The following is a 25175-nucleotide window of genomic DNA, read 5'->3' as shown; positions in this document are numbered from 1 at the left end:
ACAAATTTATAGTAAATTATGTTTCAGCCTCGCTTTCATGCGTAAGGTCACGTGACCTATGTTAATTAGCATAAACCAACAGGGAGGATCATGCCCAATCATGTGAGCAAGTCTGGTGTATTTTCGTCTGTTATTAACAAAGTTATGAGGAATTATGTGTTTTAGCCTCGTTTCCATGCTAAATTTCATGGATCAGAATTTAACCCCCCTTAAAAGCCGTCTGAGCAAGTTGCAAAGCTGGCACCAAAACTTTTCATGTTTAGTAGGTCCTAATGAACACTTTTACACTAGGTGCTTGCTTTCAGCACGAACTTCACACGGGACCACATTTGCTCCCAGACTATTTGGAGGAGAACCGAATTATCAGTTCTACATAGTTTAAATTCAAAGGATTTGTGGAATATCCATTTCCCACCATGTGCAGGGAATTAGCAGGGAATCCCCACCATCATATAACTCAATTCACTATTTAGCTCAAACTCAAGAAAAGATTGTACTCTATAGTCATCCACCATTTAACCCTTTCACTCCCACAAGTGACCAAGACTGGGATTATTAGTTGATCCAATACCAAATTCTCTGAACTAACATCATAAGAATTGTATGGCAGATAGTAAGGAGAATAATAGATCTTGGGAGTGAAAGGGTTAACCCTTTACCTCCCAAGATCTGATTGTCAATTCTCCCCTCTGGCTGCTTCACATATCCTTGTAAATTAATTATGAGAATTTGGTGTTAGATGAAGATAACAACTTCTACCTGATGAGTTTGAATATTCTCATTAGCTGTCTGCTGGATAATTTAAGAATATCATGGGGAGAAGTTTCATGTTGATCACTTCTGGGAGATAAAAGGTTAAGTAACAAATCAAAGAAGGCATGAAAATATGGCCGAAAAAAATTTAGGGGCACCCCAAATAGCATGAGACCTCCACTTGCCATAGTTTTACCACATTTAATGTCATCTGCATACTGTCCCAGACCAGACACATGTCAATATCTTATTTATTTATCACTAAGGCTTTGAAGATCTTATTAGTTTTTAAAACAGTAACATGACATCTTCCACTTTCATGCGAAGTACCGTAATTTCCGGTCGATTACCCGCGGGTAATCTGTTGATTTTGCATTAAATCCGCGCCACTGCGGGTAATAGGGAGGTGCGGGTTATGTGACAATTTTAAATTCTTCTGGAAGTTGAATTGAAAAAATTTCTCACCTACCTGCGTTTCCACCTCTCAAATGAATTTTATTGTATCAAAAGTGCCACAAAGCGGCACGAAAACATGATGCCAACTCGAGTTTATTTCACGCATAATTAGTTGCGTGACAAACAAATTTTTATCGGCACGCGTGAAAACAAAACCTTGATGGTGACAAAAATAATCCAAGGATATCCGGCGCATCAGTAACAAATTTCCAGTTTTCACTAGCTTGAGCTAAAGAGAATTTTCCCGTTTTAAGGGACTTGTTAGGCCCAGTAGAACAGGAGATATCGATTTTTTTGAGAAATTGCCGACAGTAATTTTAAATCTGTATAATTTTACTGTTCAATTTTCACTGTATAATTTTATCAATAAAGTATAAGCTAATATTGACACAGAATTGTGCACATGTCTGAATCGAAAGACTGAAATGTATCGCCTTAATGTCACGTTTTCGCCACCGAAAAAGTTGAATAACAACGTGCGGGTTATCCACCCGTGCGGGTAATCCGTTGACTTTTTTTTTCGCCGTATGCAATAATCGGCCGGTGCGGGTAATCGGCCGTGCGGGTAATCGACCGGAAATTACGGTACCATTTATTTTTTAATTCAATTTGTATGCATATTTACATTTCATATGGTTTTACAACATTCAATCAAAATTGGCTCTAAACTACAAGCCAATCTCAATAAAGCTAAAAATAAATTATTACATCACTGCACAGCTCCTTTTAGTTAATAACTCACATAATCAGCTTCAAAATCCTTCCTTTTCACTTCTACACCTGTTATCCTACATTATTAACTTAGAGAATTTGGTGTTTAATCAAGCCTGTAAGATGCTAAAAACACCAATGCTCTGAAGGGTGGAGGTAGTTAAAACCAGAAGATTCCCTAAGTGAGGCAAAATTTCCTACTGAAAAAAAAATTGTCTAAAGGACTGTCCCTCAATTAATCTGGCTGGCATCTCTACAGACCACTTTAATAAATAAGTTTATGACAACTCTTTTCCACAAAGGCTTTTATATTAATCAAGATCTGAATGTGACTATTTCACATGGCGTCTGCAAAGTCAGGCTCATTTGAAGGATCATCTGGGGGTTCCTGCACCAAATAGGATCAAAGAAGTCCATAGTAAGGTACTATAGTTATGGTAAAAAAATGTAATCTGTAGCACAGGCTTCTACCATTAGATTGTTCCCAGAATTTGTCACAGAGAGGATCCAGCTTTTTAAGTCCACTGGAATGGAGTACTTAGCTGTCTAAGCTAAGTACTCCATTCTGTACCTGTTTTAGTCCATATGGTGACTAGGAAAACTTTTAGTGACTGACTTTAACGAAAAATTTGCCTTATTGTTCCCAACTGCTAATCATATGACATATGAAAAAACAGCAGTCCCACTTATTTCAAAGACAAGTGGAGTGGTCAGTGATATGATAGCTCACGCAATTTTCCTTCCCTATCTTTTTCCTCTAACAACCTTTAATTTATTTCTGGTGATCACACAATGATTTTGCCTCCTTAAATGGTGGCCTTAGATAAAAAAAAAAGTTAAGCTTAGATCCCTGTAGCTATGTGAAGTGTAAATTCAAGCAATGAAAGTCAAATACTGACCTGATTCAATTTTTTAAACTCCACAACTTGATGGAAAATGTAATCCAGTATATGTCTAGCATCTCTGGAGGAAGCTGGCAGCTTGCTGGAAACTCCCAGGATATCACCACACTCACGGACATAATACTCAAGATCATCTTCAGTACCTAAAAAAAGGACACATTAACTCTAAAATATTTTTTCTACCCTTTGAGAGGACAGACACAACCTGGCAGTCCTTGCAACTCCACCAAATATGGGAGTAGTTTTTCACTCAAATAACCAACAATAATATTTTTGCATATTGGTGCACTCACATTTGTTGGTTATCTGAGCTAGTCTTGTCTTCTCTGATGAGAAACACTCATCCAAATCAAACAAATCCAATGCTGGAGCAGGTAGCTCACGAAATGTTGGTGGAAACACCTGCAAGAAAAAAAATTTAATTATCAAGTGAGTCACTTTAGATTCTCTCATTAATTTTCATGTATCTCTCAAGAGAAAGTAATAACTCTCCTAATTAAAACAAGAATGAACACTTCAAGAAATTTTCACAGAGTTCAATCAGACTGAAGGAAATACCAAATGGAGCTGATGAGAACTCAGTGGAAAAACTGCGAATATCTGAGGGTGTAAAAATAAACCATTTTACATTAAGTTGGTTGAGAGAATGACTTGAGTTTTCTTGAAGAATCAAGGAGCAAAACAAGGGGAAAAAGATCCAACATAACTCTCTATACAGTCACTCATTTTAAAACTATTTTTAAAAATTACAGGAAAACTAATCCTGAGCACATAGCCAGGAAGAGCATGGTTCTTGTAGTACTGATCAGAAGATTTCAATACCCCTAACTTTTGTAAGAGATGTCATATGAAATCATTTGGATTTCACAAAGTGCTGATCCTTGAATGGCTTGTGGCATGGTATGCCCATTATGCCATGCACACGTCTGTAGTTTTTTTGAATTAATTTTTTATAATAATCTTACTCTTTTAATGGAGATAATGCCTTAACTGACTAAAACTTATTAAGATTTGCAGACCAGTACTTATTTTTCATGCTATAGAGCTTTTATTTTCAGAATAACTTTTCAATTTGAAGGAGACTGATTAATTTACCGCAGGCTGAAGTGGTGGAAGAGGAGTCTCAAACTGTGGAGTTATTAGTAAAAGTGGTTCATGCTTCACTCTAAGGTCTTCATATGCTCTGTGATATAAGAACAACATTCAGAAATATCAGCCTTTATTAAATAACTTAACAGTATGCAATTTTATTCAAAAGTGATCAATGACTGTTATTCAATACCGTGATTGTGCTGTTTGAGGAATGTGTTCCTGAAGTTTTAGTTTACACAACATTTGTCTCAAACCCTTACTACCCTTTGTTTTGAATCATCATTCTTTATTTATCTTGCCATCAGTTTAATCAATATCAAGTTACTAAAGGTGCCAAGGAAACCAATGGCTCCCGCTGGCAAATATCGTGATCGCATTGTACTGTTTCATTGGCTTTCCTCTGTTCTTGCTCCTTGGGTGTTACTTTCTAATTAAAATCCACCACACAAAGTCCAAACCTTGAAAGGAAGGCTTTGAGGTGAGAGCAATTGTTATGATTGAAATATACATAAGGGTTGTTGGTGAGCTGATCATGATCTCCCTTTCTCTTAGATCTTCACTTCCAGAGTGAACACAAACTTGCAAAATATAATCAGTAAAAAAGGCAGCAGAGACAACTTTTAGGGATTTTTTTAATGTCTTTACCTTATGGCAGCTGGAACTACACTTGTGTCAAGTTTGAAAAGATTTTCGTCAAACATTTTTGTGATATCTGATCCAACACTCTGTAAAGAACAAGTGTCACACTGTAAGATTACCAATTTAAAAACTTTCAAACATAAAATCTACCCTAGTTGCACACCCCATAGAGAACACCCACTCTGAGGTCAGATCCACATGTGACGTCTCTGACAAAAACTTCCTCTTCGCTTATAAAATCACTCATCCCTATCACCAACAACAGTTCTCTTTAGCTCCACCCTTACATGGACAATCAGACTTCCCAATCAACTGTAACTCATGGGTTTTTAGTATTAGGCTTCATTGACACATTGTTGTCAGTAGAAAATGTAATAGATGTATAATCTGAACTGAGTTGGTGGCTTAATTGAATTATGCTTGCATAGCAAACATGATGTGTTGCTTTGCATTATGCCCTTCTAGAGGGGCCTTGGGCATGCTCTCCCAAAAAAAATTAAATTTGAAACACTCTGAGATGTGATTCTTAGCATTCTGGGACAATGAGTAACTTTCTTTAGCCAGACATTCGTGCTAGAGTCAGTTCATTAATACCTAATTTCCATCTTTGATCACAATTCAGAAAATAGCCAGCGCAAAACAGTCTGACAGCCAGTGGATTTCTACCACCTACCAACTCCTAATGACAACTGTATTGTCTTAAATATGATTACAGCTACCTAACACAAAGAAATAATTATTAACAAGTAGCCATTGTCTCCAGGACTTAAAGCAGACAATGATAAGTTCCTCTGCCTGTTATAATGTAAGACAACACTGTGATGACAATCATCCATCATTATCACACATTGACATATACTGTACCTCATCTCCTTCTTGAAGACAAACTCTCAGCCTCTCTGACATTCTGGGAATGTCAGGGATGTAATGGTAGTCTGAAATCTAAAATAGTCAAATAATCAATTCTCCCCTCTAACCACTACACTTTTCCTTGTGAATTAGTTATGAGAATTTGGTGTTAAATCAAGATTACAACTGCTATCTGATAAGTGCGAGTGTTCTAATTACCATTTTACCAGATAGCATATGGAGATTATCAGGAGAATTTACTTGTTGATCAACTCTAAGAGTTTAAGGGGTAAACTTCTCTCTCTGGCTACAAACTATGGGAAACTGATAAAATATAATATAACCTTTAATGCAGGAGAATTTACTTGTTGATCAACTCTGGGAGTTTAAGGGGTAAACTTCTCTCTCTGGCTACAAACTATGGGAAACTGATAAAATATAATATAACCTTTAATGCATGTCAAATAACCAAAGACAAAAATCAAAATACCTCAGGGTCCTCTGCATCAATATTATCAAGTTGTATGTCATTTGATGTGAGCCACTGGAATACCACATCCTGGAAAGAGAGATGTGTCCTCATATAATAAATTTACCAGACAGTACTACAATAACTATATTTAAAAGTATCATGAAAATCATTTGTTAGTAAGTAATATGCAAACCCTCTCACTCTAACTTACAATCTAATACTCTGTATTAATATTGTTTCCATACATTTCTAACAATTTAACTCCCCCTCCTCTCCACCCCCCCCCCCCCCAAAAAAAAAGAAAAAATTGAAAAAAAAATTAACAATTATTCACCAAATTGGAGGTGAATAGGGGTGGATATTTACCAAGCTACCAAGCAGTGAGGTATTATCCACCATTTTCACTGACAATGAGGTGAATAATTGTTTTAGTATATACCACCACAAAGGTGAATAGTACTCACTATTCACTTCCAAACTAGCCAATCAGTGCACAAAAAGCACCATTCACTTATGTGGTATATAGTTCTACGATAAACTAGAATAAATTTAAAATAAACACAGTTTTCAAGGATGATAACAAAATTGTTGTCCTGAAATATTGTTTATTTACCAACCTGAACCTTTGCATTTTCTTCTTTGTCCAGATATTGATCACTGAACATGTGCACAGAGCCCAGGATGACCAATTTGCCTTTTGAATACTAAGGAAAATATTTTATGTTAAAATAAAATTAAGGAAGGGGGGGTGAGCAATGAAATAGGCAATGTAATTCAAAGAGATCCTAAAAAGTGACTGATGGCTCAACTATATACACTCAATTTGATTCTGCAGTTAAAAGAAAAATGCCCTTGAGAGATCATCATTTACTACTCATAATAGCAGGCAATAGTAAAAGGGGGGGGGGAAAGGGGAAACAATACTAGTAACTAATTTCTGGTTAAGCCTAAACCCTATTAAGATTTAGATATGCAAGACAACATAACAGCTAATTTATTGGCCAACTTGTCCATAATAAAGAGAGCAAGACAATAAAATTTTCCTTGGGAAAAAAAGTGTCTGAAGTACTCTAAAAGCAAAGGTTGTTTCCTAAAAATAATTCTTTGCAGTTTTGGCCCAAGATTAAGAGTGTCTATGGTTGTAAAGTGTCCACAGGGTAACAGTTGACTGTCTCTAAATTTGAAAGATGATCAGAGATTTACACACCATAGACATTGCAGTTGTGCAGAAGTTAGGAAATCTTTAAAGAATAAAATTGGCACATTGAACTTACTCTTGATGAGTGGAAGGCACAGACTGGTCTGTTCAGTGGGAAGGACACACTACCAGTTGATAAAACAGAAATGGCTGGTTTCACTACATTCAGTGTTGCACCAAAAGGATAAACAAATGTCAGAGATCTGTTTAAAAAAAGGAAAAATTGACCAAAATAAGTTAAGAAAATCATGATTGCTCCTTTATATACAACATATCTGTGCAATTATTGCCTCTAAAGGACAGGAAATTATAGCATAGCTAATAAATTTATAATTATAATTCAATTGTAAGGCCTGCTTTGTACTCCTCTTGCACAGAGTAACAACTGATACATGTGCATGTATCAATACATTGATCAGAAGCACAGCAGATAGGATTTCATTTTAAGCAACATTTCAATTAACCAGTTAAAATTGTCATCAACCAATACTTCATGCTTCAGTGTGGCTTCACTGAGATATGAAGCATTTGAAAAGTTCAAGGGGCAGTAAACAAGCTGTTTATTCAGCAAGTCCATATCATCCCTTTTCCTTTCCATTTGCTTTGTATCTTACTGGAGACACACTTTCATACTGACCAACTTTTACATGAAACTTACTGTCCAAGATCTGTCTTGTCAAGATCTGATGATCCTGGAACATACTTCCCAGCTGCTCGATTGATCTCTCTATTAACATTAGAACAGAAAAAGACAGTGTCAACATCTGTAATTCTTTAGGTATATAAAATTTCAGATAAAAAGGCAATCAAAATATTTTTAATGGTCTATTTACATTGAAGAAATGTAAAATTGTTTCCACTTTTCCGCTTTGCGTCGTGGTTTCCTACGCTTATCTTGTGTTCTCCCAACCTCCCACATGTTTACATCAGGCTATGTAAACACGGAAACCATTTTACATTTCTTTTATAAACTAACTTATGAAAGAGGAACGAAAACCGTGTTTACATACGCTCATGTAAAATGGTTTTATGGCCAATCAGAGCGCGCATACTGTTTGAATTATTTTATAATTTAAGTTGTATAATATATTAAGTATTTACGATTATCATGTGGCAAGACAGTCCTGAGGTAAATCCCAACATTCTGATGTGGTCTTACTTGGTTAGTATTTTGCCATACAGAACATTTCCACAGAAACTGTCATAAGCTATGTATTTTTGTTCACAAAAGCCCACAAATTCAAAATAAACAAGTTGCTCTGAGTGCTAATAGAATATTTCTGAACCTTAATTGCTCAAGCTGCACTGAGTAATATTGGCCAGACCTAGTTGCACTCAGTTTGTACTGCCACAACCTTGGGCCAATACTCTTCAATACAGCCCTCATCCTTGGTTAGTAAGAAGTTATCTTAGTCATGACTTACCTGTTGAGGACTCCATTAGAAATCAAAACTTCCTTGGGATGGAAATACTTGTAATACACAGTTCTCACAACTGAGTCTGTGGATCAAGATAATTTTGAGGTTGAAAAACAATGACAACAACAAGCAACACCTATGCTGTGGCAAATTTTGTGTTTACACATTAGGTGTCACAGGGATCATTGTGTAGTTATCATGAGCTATATACTTTACTCTCACAGTGATTCCTTCACCTTAGGAATGTAAAAGGATACTACAGATCAACTTTTAGGGACACCTGACAAATTGGCAAAGGGTTACATAATAAGGACTAGGTAAAATTTTAAAAAACATCTGTAAGAAGTGTTTGAAATGGTGTACAGCTGTTACATACTGACCATTGTTCACCATGATTCCATAATCTTCTATCAGGAAGTTGATGTTAGTGTCAAAACGACTCTCTCCTCCTTCTCCCAGTAGGATCAGAAGGCTTCCTCCTTTTTCGATGTACTGCTTTAGTGCTTCAAACTGAAACAAAAAAAAAAACAGCATCATTTCATCATTTCTTCTTTCACTGCTGAGCCGCGTAAACAGGACTTTCAAGTAAGGGGGAGGGGGGAGGGGGGAAGGGGGAGAAATACATCACTGGCTTCTCACTCACACTTGGCAAGCTAGGTTGCTTTATTATATAATTATATATACTCACCATTGACTTAATATTCTCTTCAAAGCCAAAATAATCAAATGGAACAGGAGGTGCAATTATTAGAGGAGTAAGGTGAGAGGGCTTAAATTAAATCCTCAGGGGGAGAGGATGGGACACATTTTGAGAAAAATAAACTGACTATTCGTAAAGAAATTTCTATAAGTCATGTACTCGGTGATAGCTCATATATTACCTCAGAAGCAGTAAACTTTCTTCTTGGTCCGCCAAATATGATTACTTTGGCTGTTATAATTCTCTCCAATGTAATTTCATCTTTGTTACTATTGAAGTTGTATATAAAAATAATGAGCAAAAGTGTTATAAAGACAAGCCCTATTAGAAACCACTTATAACATTCACACGACACAATATTGTGAAAGTTAGAAACATATAATTATTCTATATCCTTACTATAGGGGATACATATTTAACTGTTTCCATTCCACTGATTTTAAAATTTCCTGTCAACTTGTATTTGATTAAAAAAATACATGATAGCTGTAGGGGCCTTCTGTTCACTTCAACCTTTGAACCCTCAGGGTGACAATCATGAAATTTCTTCTTGCAGAATTGTCACTGAATCAAATAGTAATGATTGCCAACATAGGAAGGTCTTGATTGTTAAACATATTCTCCTCTTCATTATCAGAGAAGATGTACAGAGAACAGTGTGGAGAATATGTACTCTGATGTTAGAGTGTTAGGGGTTAAGTGCCTTCTTGAATGTTAGTTAATAACAGGAATGTATTATGTGTACATACGTGATAACTTTCCAATTGGATCTCAGTTTTCTGACCAGTGATTTAAAACCATTATTTGGCGTGAACAGTTCTCCCTTGGATGCATTAAAGATAATTGTATTGCTCTGCTGCCCTTCAGTATTCTCATTGTTGGCATCCTAGAGTAGAATAATGAAAAAAGCAAAATGTAAGTTACAAGTCCCCTAAATAAATCAATTTTTATAGTAATTAAGACTTACAACTTACAATAATTTAAATTTGAGAGTTGTTTGCAGTTTGGCTTTTTTATTGTATGAGAATTTTCAAAACTGATCTCTAAATATCACACACAACTAAGACAGAAAGACTTAACCCTAAGACCAAATGAGTGACTTGCATCTAATTTCTCCTAACGATCCCTCATTAGGGTCATGAGAATAAGAGAAATGATCACCACCTAAAGAAGCTCTTGATTGCTGAACAAATTCTTAAGAAATGTATAAGGAACCTCATCTAGAAAATGCATACTGATGGTTGATTGAAAAGCGTATTTGCAGTTGGTCAGTCGATGGTTTTACAAGTGAGGAATGTCCGAGTTGGGCTGCAAATTAAATATAAAACTTAAGAAATTCAGCACTGTTTCTTATTTCCCCTAAACTAAAACAGTTTTGTTTTCCTCGAAATATTATTAATTTTACAGATCATTTCTGTTTGAAATGCAAGACCTACAGAAGAAATGAATTTTCCCATTACTTTCCAGACGGTAATATTATATTTGTTCTTCAGCTGCGGTTGAACCAGCTGAAATGAACTCAATTCGCATTCCTTAAGCACTGAAGAAGGTAAAATTATCGAGGGAAAAACAAATCACTGCGTTTTAGTAATTATTTGCAGCTCAAGGTGGGCTTCTCGAATTCCTTAGCAACACAATCCGCTTCAAAATAAATAGACGCTCGATTTTCCTAATGATTTTTCAAGCGAGAAAATCAGCGTATAAAGAAGCGAAACATACTTTCCGACAGGATTGCAATAAAATACGATTATTTATGCAAATTCTAGAAGATTATCTCTGACTGATTTAAGTATTTAGGAACCTTTTTCGGGTAAACTTTGCCAACTTCCTACCTGTGTTGTTGTTCCAGGCGCCATTTTGATCATTGGCGATCATAGGGAGCAAAAATTTGGACTAGTTCCCAGGGAGGCCGTTAGGTAGGCCGGGCCTAGTATACTCCCGCTAGATATGTTGAAAGGGATGACCCTAGATGTTTTTTTTGTTTTGATCGCTTTTGCTTTATATTACTTCAAGTGACATGTGCACAGCTCTCGAATCTTCCACTTGGCTAAAAGGAAGTGATAGAGATTACAACGTGGGTTAAATCTTAAGGTTTAGCAACAGACAACTAACTCTTTAAAGCTCTCAGCAGGCCGGATTGCGTTCAAGATCGTAATGACGCACTCTGATCATTACAGAGGATGGACAGAAAATCTCCCCTGGCTGCTAAACTGAGAAGGCAGCGTTTGGCGGAAAGACGTTTCCGACAACTTTTAAAGGAGGTTTTGCCTCTTGTGGCCGTGGCCTTTTTAAATGTAGTTGGGCTCGGTGTAACCGAGCTAAGCGCATTAACCTCTGCTCAAATTTCCAACACTTCCTTTCCGTGGATCTTTGGAAAAAGGAAACCTTCTTGCTCCCCCAACAGAGTCTAATTTGTTAATGATCGACTTGCGACAAAACATAATTAAGCGGTTGTCCGAAAATATCGCCAAGAGCTTTACTGATGAAAACATTAGTGAAAAAAAAAAAAAACCTCGAGACCAAATATTATGCAAGGCCAGTTTCACAATACGCTTGGATGAATTCGCTAACGAGATTTAAGCGGGGGGGAGGAAAGAGGCTGTTTCCTATCACGCCTACCACTTACCTTTACTGATTACATAGTTCTACGTAACCAAATCTCTGCTTTCTAACGTTTATAGTGACATCTAAAAGGGTGAAGTAGTGTTGATGCTATCTTAATTTTCAAGTAAACAAATAAGTAAATTATTTAACACTGAGATTTGACTCCTTAATCAATTTATTCCGATAGAAATATTTTCCATATTCAATTGATGGTGAAACGTAGAAAAATGTTAGGTATTCCTTTCATGCAGTAAAATGCATCTTATGGATTATGTACGCAACAAGCCACAGGTCATGTTTTTATAAGTACCATGCTGTCGGAGTAGGAGAAACTGAAAGGGTGAATAGATTTATCTTCTTTGGTTACAGTTTTACGAAATGATGACCTTGATTCGGTTTAATTATAGCAGAGGTAATGTCTTTAACGGATGTGTACAGTATTTATAGAGCCATTCTATGACCCTTTCTTCCGACGATAATTGGCGATACCGAACAAAAATTCTCGGTCTTGGATTTCTGCCTTGAAAAACTCCCGGAACAAGCGAGATGCTGCCACTTTCCGTAGTTTGACTTCGTAGTGTTGACATACTTGACCCGGCTTCTAGAGCTCTCTTTGTATTTCTCATAGAACTTGTATCTGGGGTCAGTCTCGAAGGAGTTTGAGAAGTTGTATACAAGGAAGTCCTGGACAGAGATCTTGACGGGGAAATAGTCGTCCTTATATTTGACACAGTAAGCTTTTCTTGCGACATCCTCGTGAAGATGTAGCCTCTCTTATCTTGCGTGTACTCTAGGGCCTTGGAAACTCGAGCTGGAGTTGTATAAACATCGGTCTTCAACGGATGCATCGGTAATATGCACACGGATTTAGGGCGCTGCAAGTTTGATACTCTGGTCTTGAGGGGCCAGTTAGAATGATCAATACGTGTTACCATGTCGTTTCAAGGACTTGGAACTGCGGTTAAGTCAATTGTTGTATATATCCTGAGTGTCCTTCCCGACAGTTGATTTCGATTAGATCCGCTTTACAATCGTGCAATACCTTCATTATCACATTATCGTATTGCCCGCATCAAATCGATCGCAATTCGCTACATGCCTCAGTTCGAAATAAGCCAGAGAATTGAAGTTTCGACAACGTCAAGCAACAGAGATATTCTGTTTCTGTTTACATAAGCAAATTGTCGTTGAATGGAATGATAGACCGACCGAATTTATGACACGGTCTATTGTTACAGGAATTGTTTTGCAATTTTTCACATGACTGGTTGCCAAGGGAGACAACAATAGAATATCATTGAACGGCAAACTCGATATGAAATGCGTTTGAGAACAAACTGACAAGTTATTTTTATATTGGAAGCCAAGGACCATTGCAAAATATTCATGACATGTAACTAAAGGACGGCAGGTATTACTTTTTGACCCTCTTAGCTTTAATCTTTTTTTTGACAGAAAGTTAGTTACCGATAACTTTCAAGCCTGCACAAGAAGTTTTCACTGTCAAAGCAATAATAGCTCACTAATCCTCTTAACCGTTGCGCCTGCACAAAACCTCACTCCCTAATTAGCCCACGTATATATAATTTGCCAAAGAAAGGCTCGTCTGCGTTATCGGCTAATTGATTTCTAATTGCCACGGTGCAATCCCGTTTGCGCAACAGGTGATCAAAGGAAGAATCACAACGAAAAAAAAGAAGCTTGCGCGTAGGTGCACGCGTCAAGCGCGGAAGAGGGAGCGCGCCTCGCCTCGTGCACACTTTCTAAACTTCTGAGGACCTTCCTGACCGTTCTAGCGCAAGTGGCGGTCCGCAACTGTCTAGCATTCTCAACGGCAACGCTTTTTTTTTTAATTTTTACCTAAGTTTTAAGCTAGTTTTGCTTCTTTTCTTCATGATCAGCATTTAAAAGAACTCTATTTTAGAAAGCGTATTGTCAGCCGACCAAAATTTGGACACATTCAAGGAGACAAGTTACTACATGAATAAAAAAAGATTTTCGTCCAAAACGAAAAGTTTCTGCATTTTTTTGGACAACATTGCAAGCCTTTTGAATGAGCGCTTATACCTAACAACACTGAAATATACCCCAACTTCAGCATTCACATTCTCCACACTGGTCTCTGTACATATCTTAAGGTAATAACAAAGAGAATTTAATTAAAATCAAGAACTTTGTTTTTCAAAACAAGTTTGCGATCATTTCGTTAATCCTCATGAGACTAACGTTTGAATCAAAAGTTCTCAGTGAGAGACCAGTTACTAGTCACCCTGAGGGGTTGAAAGGTTACGCATGTCATGATACTTAAAAGAGGTTCTGAATAAGCCATGGAGAGGAAGGAAATGATGTTACAATGATTCCCTTAATTTTGAGACTTTTTTAAAAAAGAAAGTGAATTTTTGACACTTTCCAGTGTCGGCACTCAACGCCTTTGGGAGATGGGTTAGTGTACAGTCTGACATCGTCGTTTTCTGACGACCTCTGCAACGCAATCAACATCTACTTCCCGGCGAAGAGTGTCAAACTACATCCGACTGACAAACCCTGGATGTCTGTCGAAATTAAATCATTAACCCTGGAGCGGCAGCGCGCATATCATTCTGGGTCTAACGATAGATGGCGACTCCTCAGGAATAAAGTGCGCATAGCAATCTCTAAGTGCAAGAAGGAGTTCTTCGCCCGCAAGGTGATGAGTCTCAAAACCTCAGACCCTAGAAGCTGGTGGAGCCTGGTGAGCAAGCTTGCTGGCAAATCTTTTACCGATTCCGAGTTATGCTATCCTGACGGACATGGCAACATTATCTCAGGTAAAACCCTTGCCACTCGTCTGAACAGCTATTTCATATCTGTTACATCTGACATCCAACCACTTGACACCGCCGCCCTTCCTGCTTTCTTGCCATCGCCGAACCAACCACCAACTATTACCACCTCAGCTGTATGTCATAAGCTACTTGGTCTTAGTGCCTACAAAGCCTCAGGGCCGGATGGCATTCCTGCGCGCCTCCTCAAAAAATTTGCACCTGAGCTTGCTGAACCAGTAACTGTGATCTTCAATCGCTCAGTGTCATCTGGCGTTTTTCCAGAACGGTGGAAAGATTCTCACCTAACACCCATCCCAAAGGTCAAACCAGTTACGGGTGACGGGGACTTGCGACCTATCGCCTTGACTCCAGTGCTCTCTAAGGTGCTTGAAGATTTCTTTGTCGAGTGGCTAATAGATGACGTTAAACATCACATTGATCCTCAACAGTTTGGCAGCCTTAAAGGTACTTCTACAACCTACTGCCTATTGGACATGCTGCACAATTGGCTGTCGTCCCTTGACTGCCCTGGCAAGTTCCTCCGTGTGTGCTTTCTGGACTTTAGCAAAGCATTTGATCACATTGACCATACCATCTTGGTGACCAAGCTAATCCATCTAGGTGTTAGAGGCTGGTTGATTAGTTGGATTTGTAGCTTCCTCAGTGGCCGCCGCCAGGCTGTTAAGCTCTTGGACTCCATCTCAGAGTGGATGCCCGTACATGCCGGTGTCCCCCAGGGCACCAAATTGGGTCCAATCCTTTTTCTGATAATGATCAACAACCTGGCTACTCACTCCCCCCTCCGCTCGAGCCACTGGAAGTACGTCGATGACGTAACAATATCCGAGGTCTCCAGTTTGGGGGAGGTGTCATCTCTGCAGAACGACATCGACTGCATTTCGCAATGGGCCTTGCAGAACAACATGAATCTCAACCCTAAAAAATGTAAGATCATGACCATCTGTCCACTCAAAAACAAACCCGTTTCCCCAATGCTCTCTATCAATAATTTACCTCTAGAGGCAGTTTCATCTTACAAAGTTCTTGGTCTGACCCTGTGTGACACCCTGAAGTGGAACGATAATACCAACGACATCGTCTCCAAAGCGTCCAAGCGACTGCACATTCTTAGGGTCTTAAAGCGCGCTGGGGTCCCTCCGGCGGACTTTGTCACCATCTATAGCGCCTTGGTTCGCTCTGTCCTAGAATACTCTTCCGTTGTCTGGGCTACCTGCCTTCCTCGCTTCCTCATTGACCAGCTAGAAGCTATCCAGAAGAGGGCTCTGCGAATCGTATATCCTGACCTCCACTATCAACAGGCTCTCGCGCAAGCCAACATTACCAGTTCAGGATAGACGCGCCCACCTGTGTCTCAAAGTGTGGCACAATATCAAAAATAACCCGGCCTGCCAGCTGCACCGTCTCCTCCCTTCCGTGCGATCCGAATGCCACTCTCACCATATTAGGAACAGTAGCAGTTCTAGCCATTTCCAGTATAGAGCAAAATGCTTTGGTTCTAGTTTTTTCCCGGCAACGGCGAAAATCAACTAATCAAAAGGAGTCTGGTTATTTTTATTACAGTATTTTATCCATATCTGAATTGTAAATAACTTATAAATAGCCTGTAATCCCAGTCCCTTCGAAAAAAATGTAACTTTATTTCTTGTATCATTTAGGCACACTGTAATTCATAGTTTTTATGCCACTGTGTGTATTTTAATAAACCATCATCATTATTATTATTGTAACCTAAAAGTGCTCGGGGCCCCTTCATCGAAAGTACTGATGTATCCCCCGCCTCCCCCCTTCTTGTGACAGTTCTGTTTCGGACTAAAATCCTCACTTGGTTTACAGTGTGTAAAGAAAGAAATGGAACACTTTCGAAACTGCGTCGCAGGATTAGAATAGGGCATCAGTAGAGTACAGTCGGTGACAGGAGCGAGGATGTGGCCCGGGGAGCACGTGACCACCCCCCTTTGTATGATAATTTTGTTTTTTCATACGTAATACGAGAGGTTTGTGAAAAGACGCGAATCCAAAGGACTCACCTTGTATGAATCTTTTCCAGTGTGTCAAACGCACATAATCTATTTTCTTGAACGAGCGTCTGTGGACGTTACCCCACCCCTAGGCTACCTTTTGGGCGAGAAAACAATTTTCCAAAAGAAAGTTTTATTCAACCAGACAGGAGCTCATAGAATTTATTATTATCAAAAAATTGGCAATTTTGAGATTATCGAGAAAAACCTGCTGGAGCTCAAACCGTCAATCTGTTTCGCGAACTGGAAAAGATTGAGAGCTCTTGTTCCCTAAGAGAGGACATCTGAGTTTGTACCAGTTTTTCCTGTACACTTCAGAGTATGAAAGGCGAGAAGAGAAACTTATTTTGTTTCTAGATCTCTCTCTGACTTCTGTGGTCAAGATGATTGTTACATCATTGTGGTTCGCAGATCGCCCCATATGGAAGATTTCGCATAAAAGGTGGCTTTGATGTGCTATTTCTAAACCGGAAAGAACACAAAAAACAATTGACGGATATTTTGCCTATTTCATGTCCCCCTATGACTTGCGTCTTTTATCATCAGGAATTAAAAACTCTCAATTTGCGTGTGGGGGAGAACAGCACTTGGTTTGTAAAGCTACCCTCCCGAGGCGCAATTTTGCTTTAAAAAAGTATCAAATTTGAACTGCGAAGGGCCATCAAATACCCAAATACTCTTTCCCAATCGATGGTTATATTTTCTTCTGTCGATGTCCAGCCTCTGTTTTGAGTGCTGCCTCAAAGTGGCGATTTAGTTGCGATCCGACGAGTTTTTCTTTTCAAAGTGGTTTATAGATATGGATCGGCGGGGTATATGGACGAACTCATTGCTGAAAATTTAAACTTTGGCTTTCTTTCCCGTGTGGTTGATGGTGATACAATCAGAGTTATAAGACTGCGTAGATGAACAATGATTAATTTTATCATAAAATTAGCGATTAGCTTTTAATGGCTCTGTGTGATACTGCAGGAAAAAAGAAATACCCTGGGTGTTTGTAAACAAAAAAGTTTTCTTTCCCTTTTCATCATGCCCCCTTTTTTTTTTAAAGCTATCCTTCCTCGGGTGGCGCTGAGGGTGTCTGTGGTTCGAATGGAATTGTCTTAGAGATTATTCGGAGATTGGTTGGCTAGTTCTATAAAGGATAAATCAAAACTGAATTCAAATCCCTCTCGCCCATTCCGCGCTGATATTTTGTACGTCATGGGATTAAAAATAGCATTTCGAATGTTTCATCTTACCACCTGTCCCAAACCATTTCTTGTTCTTCAAGCAAATCACTTTTCTATTTCGTTTGACGCAAATTCTCACTATGGTTACAGATCAGGGTAAGCCAGTGAAATCACGGACTTTATTATCTTCATCGAATAAACACCTCTTTCGGGTTGTCGAAACCATCCAAAGAAAATTGACAATGTACGCATTAAAATTTAAATAACAAATTCTGCCCCCACATCCTATGTAAATGTTCAGTGTTCTTGCGTTGTCAGGAATTCACACAGGCAAAAAGAAAATCTTCAGCCGCTTTATTGTGATTCAATTATCTTCGTCCTGATTTTCTTGTGTTTCGATTCACACATATACACTTCTCTCTATATTGTGAGAAATCTCTTTGAAGAGATTATTCTTTAACTAGGCGAGAATTTTTTTTTTTGAAGAAATATTTGTATGGTTGATTTTTCTTTTGGGATTTTTTTTTCGAGAAGAAATATGAATTATTCAAAATCAGACGAATGCGCAAATTGAAGATCAATTATTCTTTGCTAAACCAACTGCTCCTAAAGCTGCTTCCTGATTGGTCTGTTCTCATTACTAACAGAAGAGTTCTCCCTCGCATTTTCCATCGCCATGTTGCGGAGTTGACAGACTTACGAAAATGTCTCTTCTTCTACTTCTAAAAACTTGCTCCAATCTTCGAGGGAAATCTGACCGAATAGCGAGGGTCACTTTTAGAGGTATGTTTTTTAAAATTCTTCTAGAATTAACAGCTGTCAGCAGCTTGAAGTTTCTAAGGAAGCCTTTCTGGCAATCGCAAACGATTCGCGGTAAATTTTGTTAGTGGGCTTCGAAAGTCGCTCTCAGTCGTTCTTTTACCGTAATTTTTAATTTTATCTGGTTTAATTTGGAATTTTTTTATTTTAAGTTTTATAATCATTTTCAAAGGCACGATCCATTCTCTAGACTGGTTTATGTTGTAGCTGGTGAATTTTTCTTAATTATTCAAGTTGTGTAGTTCGGCTTAATTGCGCGCTAAGCGTTTTACATGGTTTTCTTCGTTGGGAATTCTCATCGTTTTATTGCTTTTTTGATCCCCAAACTTCGTTAAGCTCATAAAACACCGCTTCAGTTGCATAGCTTTTATTCAAGAGTCCATTTCACCGAGAATATATATCTGTTTGTTAGTTGGCAGTGATATTTCGAGTTGTCTTGGTTTTCAGTGTGGCAAATGTTCGAAAATTAATTATTGTAAAGTTCTTTTAAGGTGAATGAGAAATCCTTCGATTGTCTTTCGCTCAAAAATTGTCAAAACACGGTTTTCTTCGAAAATTCTACCGAATAATTTTATATTGCGTTAGAAGTTACAAGCGTTTGATGTTAACCTTCCTTCCGTAAACCGATCGCGGTGGTCGAGAAAATCATTCAACCATGCAAACTTCAGCATAGTTTGAATTTCTTTTAAATGTTGAAGTTGTCATTTCTTCGTTAAAAAAAACTCTGTCTCAGTAGGATGGCTAAATTAGAACCTGTGTCATTTATTTTGGGTTTAGAAGGCAATATTTTATCGTTTCTGCGCGGAAGATTTACAATGTTGGTCCGCTAACTTAAATGTCTTCGAATGCTTCCGGCAGAAACATGGCGGCGGGCTATGTAGATTTCATATTTATCTGTGTCGCAATTTTTTCGTAGGACTGTAAAATTTGATTTTTGCAGTATTCTTTATAATTTTACTCTGTGTAAGGGTGAATGTTACTTAAAAATGTTACTTAAAAATATCTGTCAATATAGATCAATCACAAGAATTACCTTCAATGTGTGTCATAATTTTTATTGTGTAAACAAACGAGAAATTTAATGACAATGTTTTCATGCCAAACTTTTCAGCGAGAGAAATAAATATGTGTACGAATTTGGAAGCGACTTGATATTTGTTATTTTTTTAAAATTTCATTGCATTTGAATGTGTGGTAAATGGTTATTATTATTTAGAATATGTTTTCTTCCTGTAAAAAGGAAAGAAAATCCCTCTGATAGTTGAATTATATTTACAGTACAGAGTTAAATTTATTCCTTTGTAATGATAAATCGAATGTCAGATTACCAGACTGTACTAGGAAGACAAAGAATGCCCCTGGATTGTGATATTTGTCTTTTATCATTGATCAGCAAGCTTAAACTGGTCTTATCTGTTGATCTTGGTTGTGTCAGTCAAAAAACATGGAAATCTGGAAAACAGAATTCAATTTTTTGAGTACAAAAAATATGATGTAATTTTCTTTGATAGTGCTAACAGGTGATGAGGTTACAATTTCCAATGAAGGGTTTACAGCACTGACAGATTTGTGTAATTTTTTTTTTTGTGTTATCAACATTTCCTTCTAAATAGCCCCTTTTGTATGGCTGTTTTGTCTTAATAATCCGTCTTGACAAAAATTTATTAAGGAGTTAAAACTCTACTTCAAGCATTGAGTTGTTGAGCAATTGGCCACATAGAACAGTATGATTTTCTAAACATGAATAATTTTGGATAAATTCACTGTTTAGTCTTGGGTACTGTATATGTTTTGACCATTTCTACGATTTAAGGAGGAAAAAAAAGAAGCATTACCTTGATTTTGAGTACCTGAAAGATGCCCATTGAGGTATAAAGGCATACTTGTGTTGACAGAAGTGATTGTTTCCCAAGCAAACTAATAAATGAGTGAACCAAAGTTGGAAGCATGTTTTAGTTTCAGTTTAGATTGTTTCCGGAAGTGTAATTTAATCACATAGTTCAAATTAATTACAAGATTTTTCAAATTGTTAGTATTTTCCTCTCATTTTCTGTTATTTTAGATCAAAGTGATTTATTCAAATAGTCAAAGCAAAATAGAATTAGAACTTGTTGGAAAACTCAATAAACAAAGGAGAAAGTCTAACAAGTTGAGATCCAAAGTTTTTCTATGGAATTTATATGTTTGTAATGTATGGTGTTGTTCTATGTCCTAAGTATAAGTGCAACATAAAGGAAAGTCAACAGTGATTTATTTATCGACAATACATGTAAACTTAGCCATGTAGTCAAACCATTCCTGGCGACACAGGTGTTACATGAACATGAGACTGACAAGTGTGACAGGGTGACTTCTTACCTCATACACCATTATTTCAGATAAATTCATGTTTTTTCGTTTGTCCTTAGGTGTAACATATCAGACAAGTGTTATTGAAAACTGTTCTGAAGCTGATTGGGATGAGGTATGTATTATCTCCCTTAACCTTTGAATTAGTTAATCTTTCACACCCTAACATCAAAATGGATATTCTCAATACTGTTCTCATATATTTCATATGTTATCAATAAGGAGAATTTGTTTAAGAATCAAAAGCTTCTATAGTTGGTCATCATTTCCTTTATTCTCGTGTTTCAGAAGTGATACTGTATGGAGAAATTAGATGTTTAAGGGTTAAAATTTGTTTTATTCTTTACATCCTCATTTCAGTATGTCTATTCTCTTTTGAATTTGTTTTGCAATCAAGAGCTTATTACGTCAACATCAGTCTCTTGTGTGTGTGACTGTGTGATAAGCATAGGGCAATTCTAAAACTGACTCCTGTGTTTTGAAGCTTGGATAATGCTATCCACTGGATAAATCTCTATCTGGTGGATAGTGTAGTTTGTTTTGGAATCACTTAATTATCAGCTGGATAGTGACTTATCTGATGGATAGCTTCTACAACTGGGCCAAGTTGTTTTATTAACCCTTTAATCCCAAGATTTCATGAGTAATTCTCCTTACTGTCTGCAATATAATTTATGTGATGTTAGTTTGGAGAATTTGGAATTGGATCAACCAATAATCCCCCTAATTGAAATTTTTCTTTATTCTTATTACTTGTCTGCTTGATATTGTACTGATAATGTAAGGAGAAATTCTGTCTTGGTCACTAGTGGGACTTAAAGGGTTTAGGGATATTTAAGCAAATCACACTGAGATGTTTTATCCATTTATTTGAAAAATGATATTTCATTTCAGGACTTTGAGTGGCCTTTGGAGAGTCCACTGGACCCCAGTGAATTCATTGAAATTGAAGTTTACAACTTTAACAAAATCTTCAACAACAGGTTTGGTTAACTAGTATTTGAATACAGATCATTTAAAATTCGAATTAATTTTTTTGTGGTCAAGTTGCAATTAGGTTTTTAAGGGTGAAACAGCTTTAGAATAATTATTGATCAATTTTGATCAATTTATTGATTATTGTTGATTTTGATTATTAATTTCAGACTGGTTGGAGTGTTTCGCATGGTACTCCAAAAGCTCATTCAAGATGGGCATTTGGAAGTTAGAGAAAGTCTTATTGACATGAACAACACAGTACTCAAGGTGAGATTCTGGCTCAAAATGTCCATTATTGTACAGGCATAACAACTGCCTTGGTACAATTGCATAAAGCTTAACCTAGTTAAATTAATTTTATGGTTTTTGGGTTGTTTTATAAGCTTTCTGGCATCCTTATCACATCATGTTCAATGACATGTTATTATCCCATTAAAATGATGGAAAGTATGGTCCTTATATTCTATACTGTCACTTGTGCAATGTACACATGTTGTTAAACTGTTTCCAAATTTAGGTGCTCATGATTTTCTTCTGCATCTCTTTTTAACTCTTTTATTTAACCGTGAATTTGTCATGACTTAATGTAACAGGGGGAGGTAAACATTTGAAATGGTTTCAATCAGAAACTATTTGAAATTTCAGACAGTACTGGAAGTCTAGAGTACTAAATAAATGTGCAACCAACATGTTTCAATCCTGATAGCTTTACCATTTTTGTTGTTTCCGTTTTAGGCCAATGTTGAACTTGAGTTGCAGTACAACCCTCCTGAAGGAAATGTATCCCAGTGGGTGAATAATATCAATGATTCCCTTGATGCCCCACCCCATGTTGGTTACATGCCTGATGGGCATTACCAGATGGACCCATACAACCCTGACCCATACGGGAGAAAAGAGGAAAGGAGGGCATCATTCATGGGAAGCACATTTGGCAGCAAGGCATCAAAGAGCCAGTCTATGACGAGCCTCACCTCTGGAGGCCAGCGGCATCATAGTCGAAAGGAGTCAATGCCTGCTTCCTTTGGAGGAGGTGGACGCCTGATCACACCTGGCGAGGGTGGAATGGGTGGATCACCTTTTGATGCAATGTTGAAAGGAGGTGAAGGACTTGGAAGCCGAAGAGGATCACAGATCAGTATGCAGAGTGATAGAAGCATGAGCATGAAGTGGTAAGTTAACTGTTTCATACCACACCTAGGAGTGACCAAAAAGGAATTTCTCCCTTCCATATAAAAACTTTTTCAAGGAGGAAGGTAATGAGAAGTTAGAAAAATGTCGGCTAGAGAGATTCCTTAACCCTTTCACTCCCAAGATCTGATTAGTGATTCTCCTTACTATCTGCTGTATAATTCTTATGATGCTAGTTCAGAGAATTTGGTATTGGATCAACTAATCGGAAGCTTGTTTATAAAACTTTGATTAGGTGGACATTATTATGCAATCATAGTGTTGGACAGATACAAAACATCCTTTCCTTCTTTATTCTAAATGCAGCAGTCACGCCCATCCAAGAGTAAGAGCGGAGAAGAAAATGTCAGTTAGAGAACAGGATTATCAGGTAGAGTGAATTTGATTTTTGTGATACTGCTGTTTATCTTCAGATTGTTAATTATTGAAACTGTCTCTTATTTCTTGGATCGGTTACTTGAACCCTTAGCATCCTAGCATCAGGATACATATTCGCTACACTCACCTCTACGTGTTACCCATTGATGCTGACAAGGAGAATTGGTTTAACAATCAAAGCTCCTTATGTTGGTGATTATTTCCTGTATTCATGCAACCCCAATGTTTCACTTAGGAGCAACTTTTATAGGAGCGATTAGATGTTAGTCACTCTTAGGGGTCACAAGGTTAAAATTGTTCTTTTGTTGTTTTCTTAGATACAAATTCGGATTCTTGAGGGAAGGCAACTCGCAGGTACCCAGATTGATCCTGTCTGTACTGTAAATGTCGGCAATCAAAAAAAGAGTACAACTGTAAAAGAACAGACCAACTGCCCCTTCTGGGACGAGGTGAGATGAATTCTTTGTGTGAGGTAACTATATAGCAGCAATTGAAAATAAATCAGTTTTTTATTTGTAACCGTAAGTTTTAATCAGTTTCTTGCTAAGTCTGACTTTTTCTACTTGTTATTTCTTCCCTCAGTTTTTCGTCTTTGATTTCAAGATGCCTCCTATGGTTTTGTTTGACAAGATCATCAACTTCCAGGTAAAGAATGATTCTCTGCCTGTCGTGGTGACCATTTAACATTATGACCCAATTATAGTAAAAAAGAGATTTACAAATCATGATTATTGTTATTATTAATAGCAGGTGTGCCTGATCAGTCAACTCTTTTAAATCAAACAGACAGCCTAGATTTTCTTACTGACACTGACAGTACTTAACTATTAGTATTAAGACATATCTGAAGAGGAAATAATTTGCTTGCTTTTGTCAGTATAACAGAAGATGACCATATAGAAATGTCTTAATGCTTCTGTTAGCTCTGTCGAGAGAAAAGATACAAGTTCACAGCTGCAAATCCTAATAATAGTGTAACAACTTACCAAACCTGAACTAACCAAACCACTTTTGTTCTGACAAAGGTATAACGCTTGAAATGCCAGCTTTTAACAAACTCATTGTGGTGACCAATTCATGTTATTGACTTGTTGAATTACCCATTTTGTTCTAAGTAATGTCGGCTTGATTTTATAAAAAACAACCCATTAAGCTTTTTTTTTTTAGTCCGAAGTATTTTTACAAGATAAAAACCTGCTAGCAGGGGAAGGGTTGGTCCAAGTCCCAGACCCCAACACTTCCCATAGTAATCAAGATGCTTAAGAGAAGTCCTTCATGATTGTATCTGATATATCCAATGATTTTGTTAAATTAAATGAAGTTTTCACAGGTCTTTTAAGATAAATTTTCTAAATTATCTGTTTTTTTATGTTGGAAGGTTTTCACTGGAAGGCATTTAGTCAGTCAGGGTAACCTGATTGGGGCGTTCAAGGTAAAATTGCAATTAAATTTATTCAGCAATTTTTTTTGTCTGTGTAAAGATAGAATAAATTAATTAGAGTGAAAAAAAGACTTGTTAAAAAATTTCCATGTGAAAGGTGAAAACAAAAAGCCTTGTTTTATTCTATTTCTATTTTTGTAACCACAGTAAACTGTGGTTTTGTTCCAAGTGTTGGAAATAACAGCAAGTGTTGTAATATCTCTGTACCAT

The 25175-nt window shown here is 37.3% G+C and overlaps 2 protein-coding genes across 16 annotated transcripts in view; one reads left to right on the top strand and one right to left on the bottom strand.

Moving 5' to 3' along the window:
- Window positions 1-1794: 1794 nt before the first annotated feature.
- On the bottom strand, window positions 1795-11166 carry LOC113670291 (intraflagellar transport protein 52 homolog). The gene is made up of 15 exons (XM_027186415.2): window positions 11023-11166; window positions 9940-10076; window positions 9372-9459; window positions 8871-9000; window positions 8497-8572; window positions 7731-7799; window positions 7149-7275; window positions 6492-6578; window positions 5893-5961; window positions 5418-5495; window positions 4560-4639; window positions 3918-4005; window positions 3116-3224; window positions 2820-2965; window positions 1795-2308 (listed from the first exon to the last, which is right to left on the bottom strand). The coding sequence occupies exons 1-15, from the start codon at window positions 11053-11055 to the stop codon at window positions 2258-2260; spliced, it is 1368 nt and encodes a 455-aa protein (XP_027042216.2). The 5' UTR covers window positions 11056-11166; the 3' UTR covers window positions 1795-2257.
- Window positions 11167-18098: 6932 nt separating this feature from the next.
- LOC113670270 (otoferlin) overlaps window positions 18099-25175 on the top strand; it is a 36779-nt gene continuing 29702 nt past the window's right edge. For all 15 annotated transcript variants that reach the window (XM_089188971.1, XM_089188970.1, XM_027186378.2 and 12 more), the window contains exons 1-9: window positions 18099-18592; window positions 21037-21092; window positions 21872-21960; window positions 22123-22222; window positions 22691-23127; window positions 23453-23516; window positions 23842-23973; window positions 24107-24169; window positions 24903-24956. In XM_089188971.1, the coding sequence (XP_089045097.1) occupies window positions 18514-18592; window positions 21037-21092; window positions 21872-21960; window positions 22123-22222; window positions 22691-23127; window positions 23453-23516; window positions 23842-23973; window positions 24107-24169; window positions 24903-24956 (1074 nt within the window). In that variant the 5' untranslated portion in view covers window positions 18099-18513. The remainder of the gene's footprint in view (window positions 18593-21036; window positions 21093-21871; window positions 21961-22122; window positions 22223-22690; window positions 23128-23452; window positions 23517-23841; window positions 23974-24106; window positions 24170-24902; window positions 24957-25175) is intronic.

The sequence above is a fragment of the Pocillopora damicornis genome, chromosome 12 (assembly GCF_964200805.1).
Source record: "Pocillopora damicornis chromosome 12, jaPocDami1.2, whole genome shotgun sequence".
NCBI lineage: Eukaryota > Metazoa > Cnidaria > Anthozoa > Scleractinia > Pocilloporidae > Pocillopora > Pocillopora damicornis.
This window is presented reverse-complemented; position numbering and strand designations above follow the sequence as displayed.

Excerpts from the sequence above, each read along its gene's own strand:
- LOC113670291 (XM_027186415.2), bottom strand. The coding sequence starts at position 11,055 with ATGATCAAAATGGCGCCTGGAACAACAACACAG. Across the intron at positions 7,276-7,730 it reads GACAAGACAGATCTTGGACA|ATCTCTGACATTTGTTTATC; the intron begins GTAAGTTTCATG and ends TTTTTTAAACAG. Across the intron at positions 3,225-3,917 it reads TTCCACCACTTCAGCCTGCG|GTGTTTCCACCAACATTTCG; the intron begins GTAAATTAATCA and ends TTTTTCTTGCAG.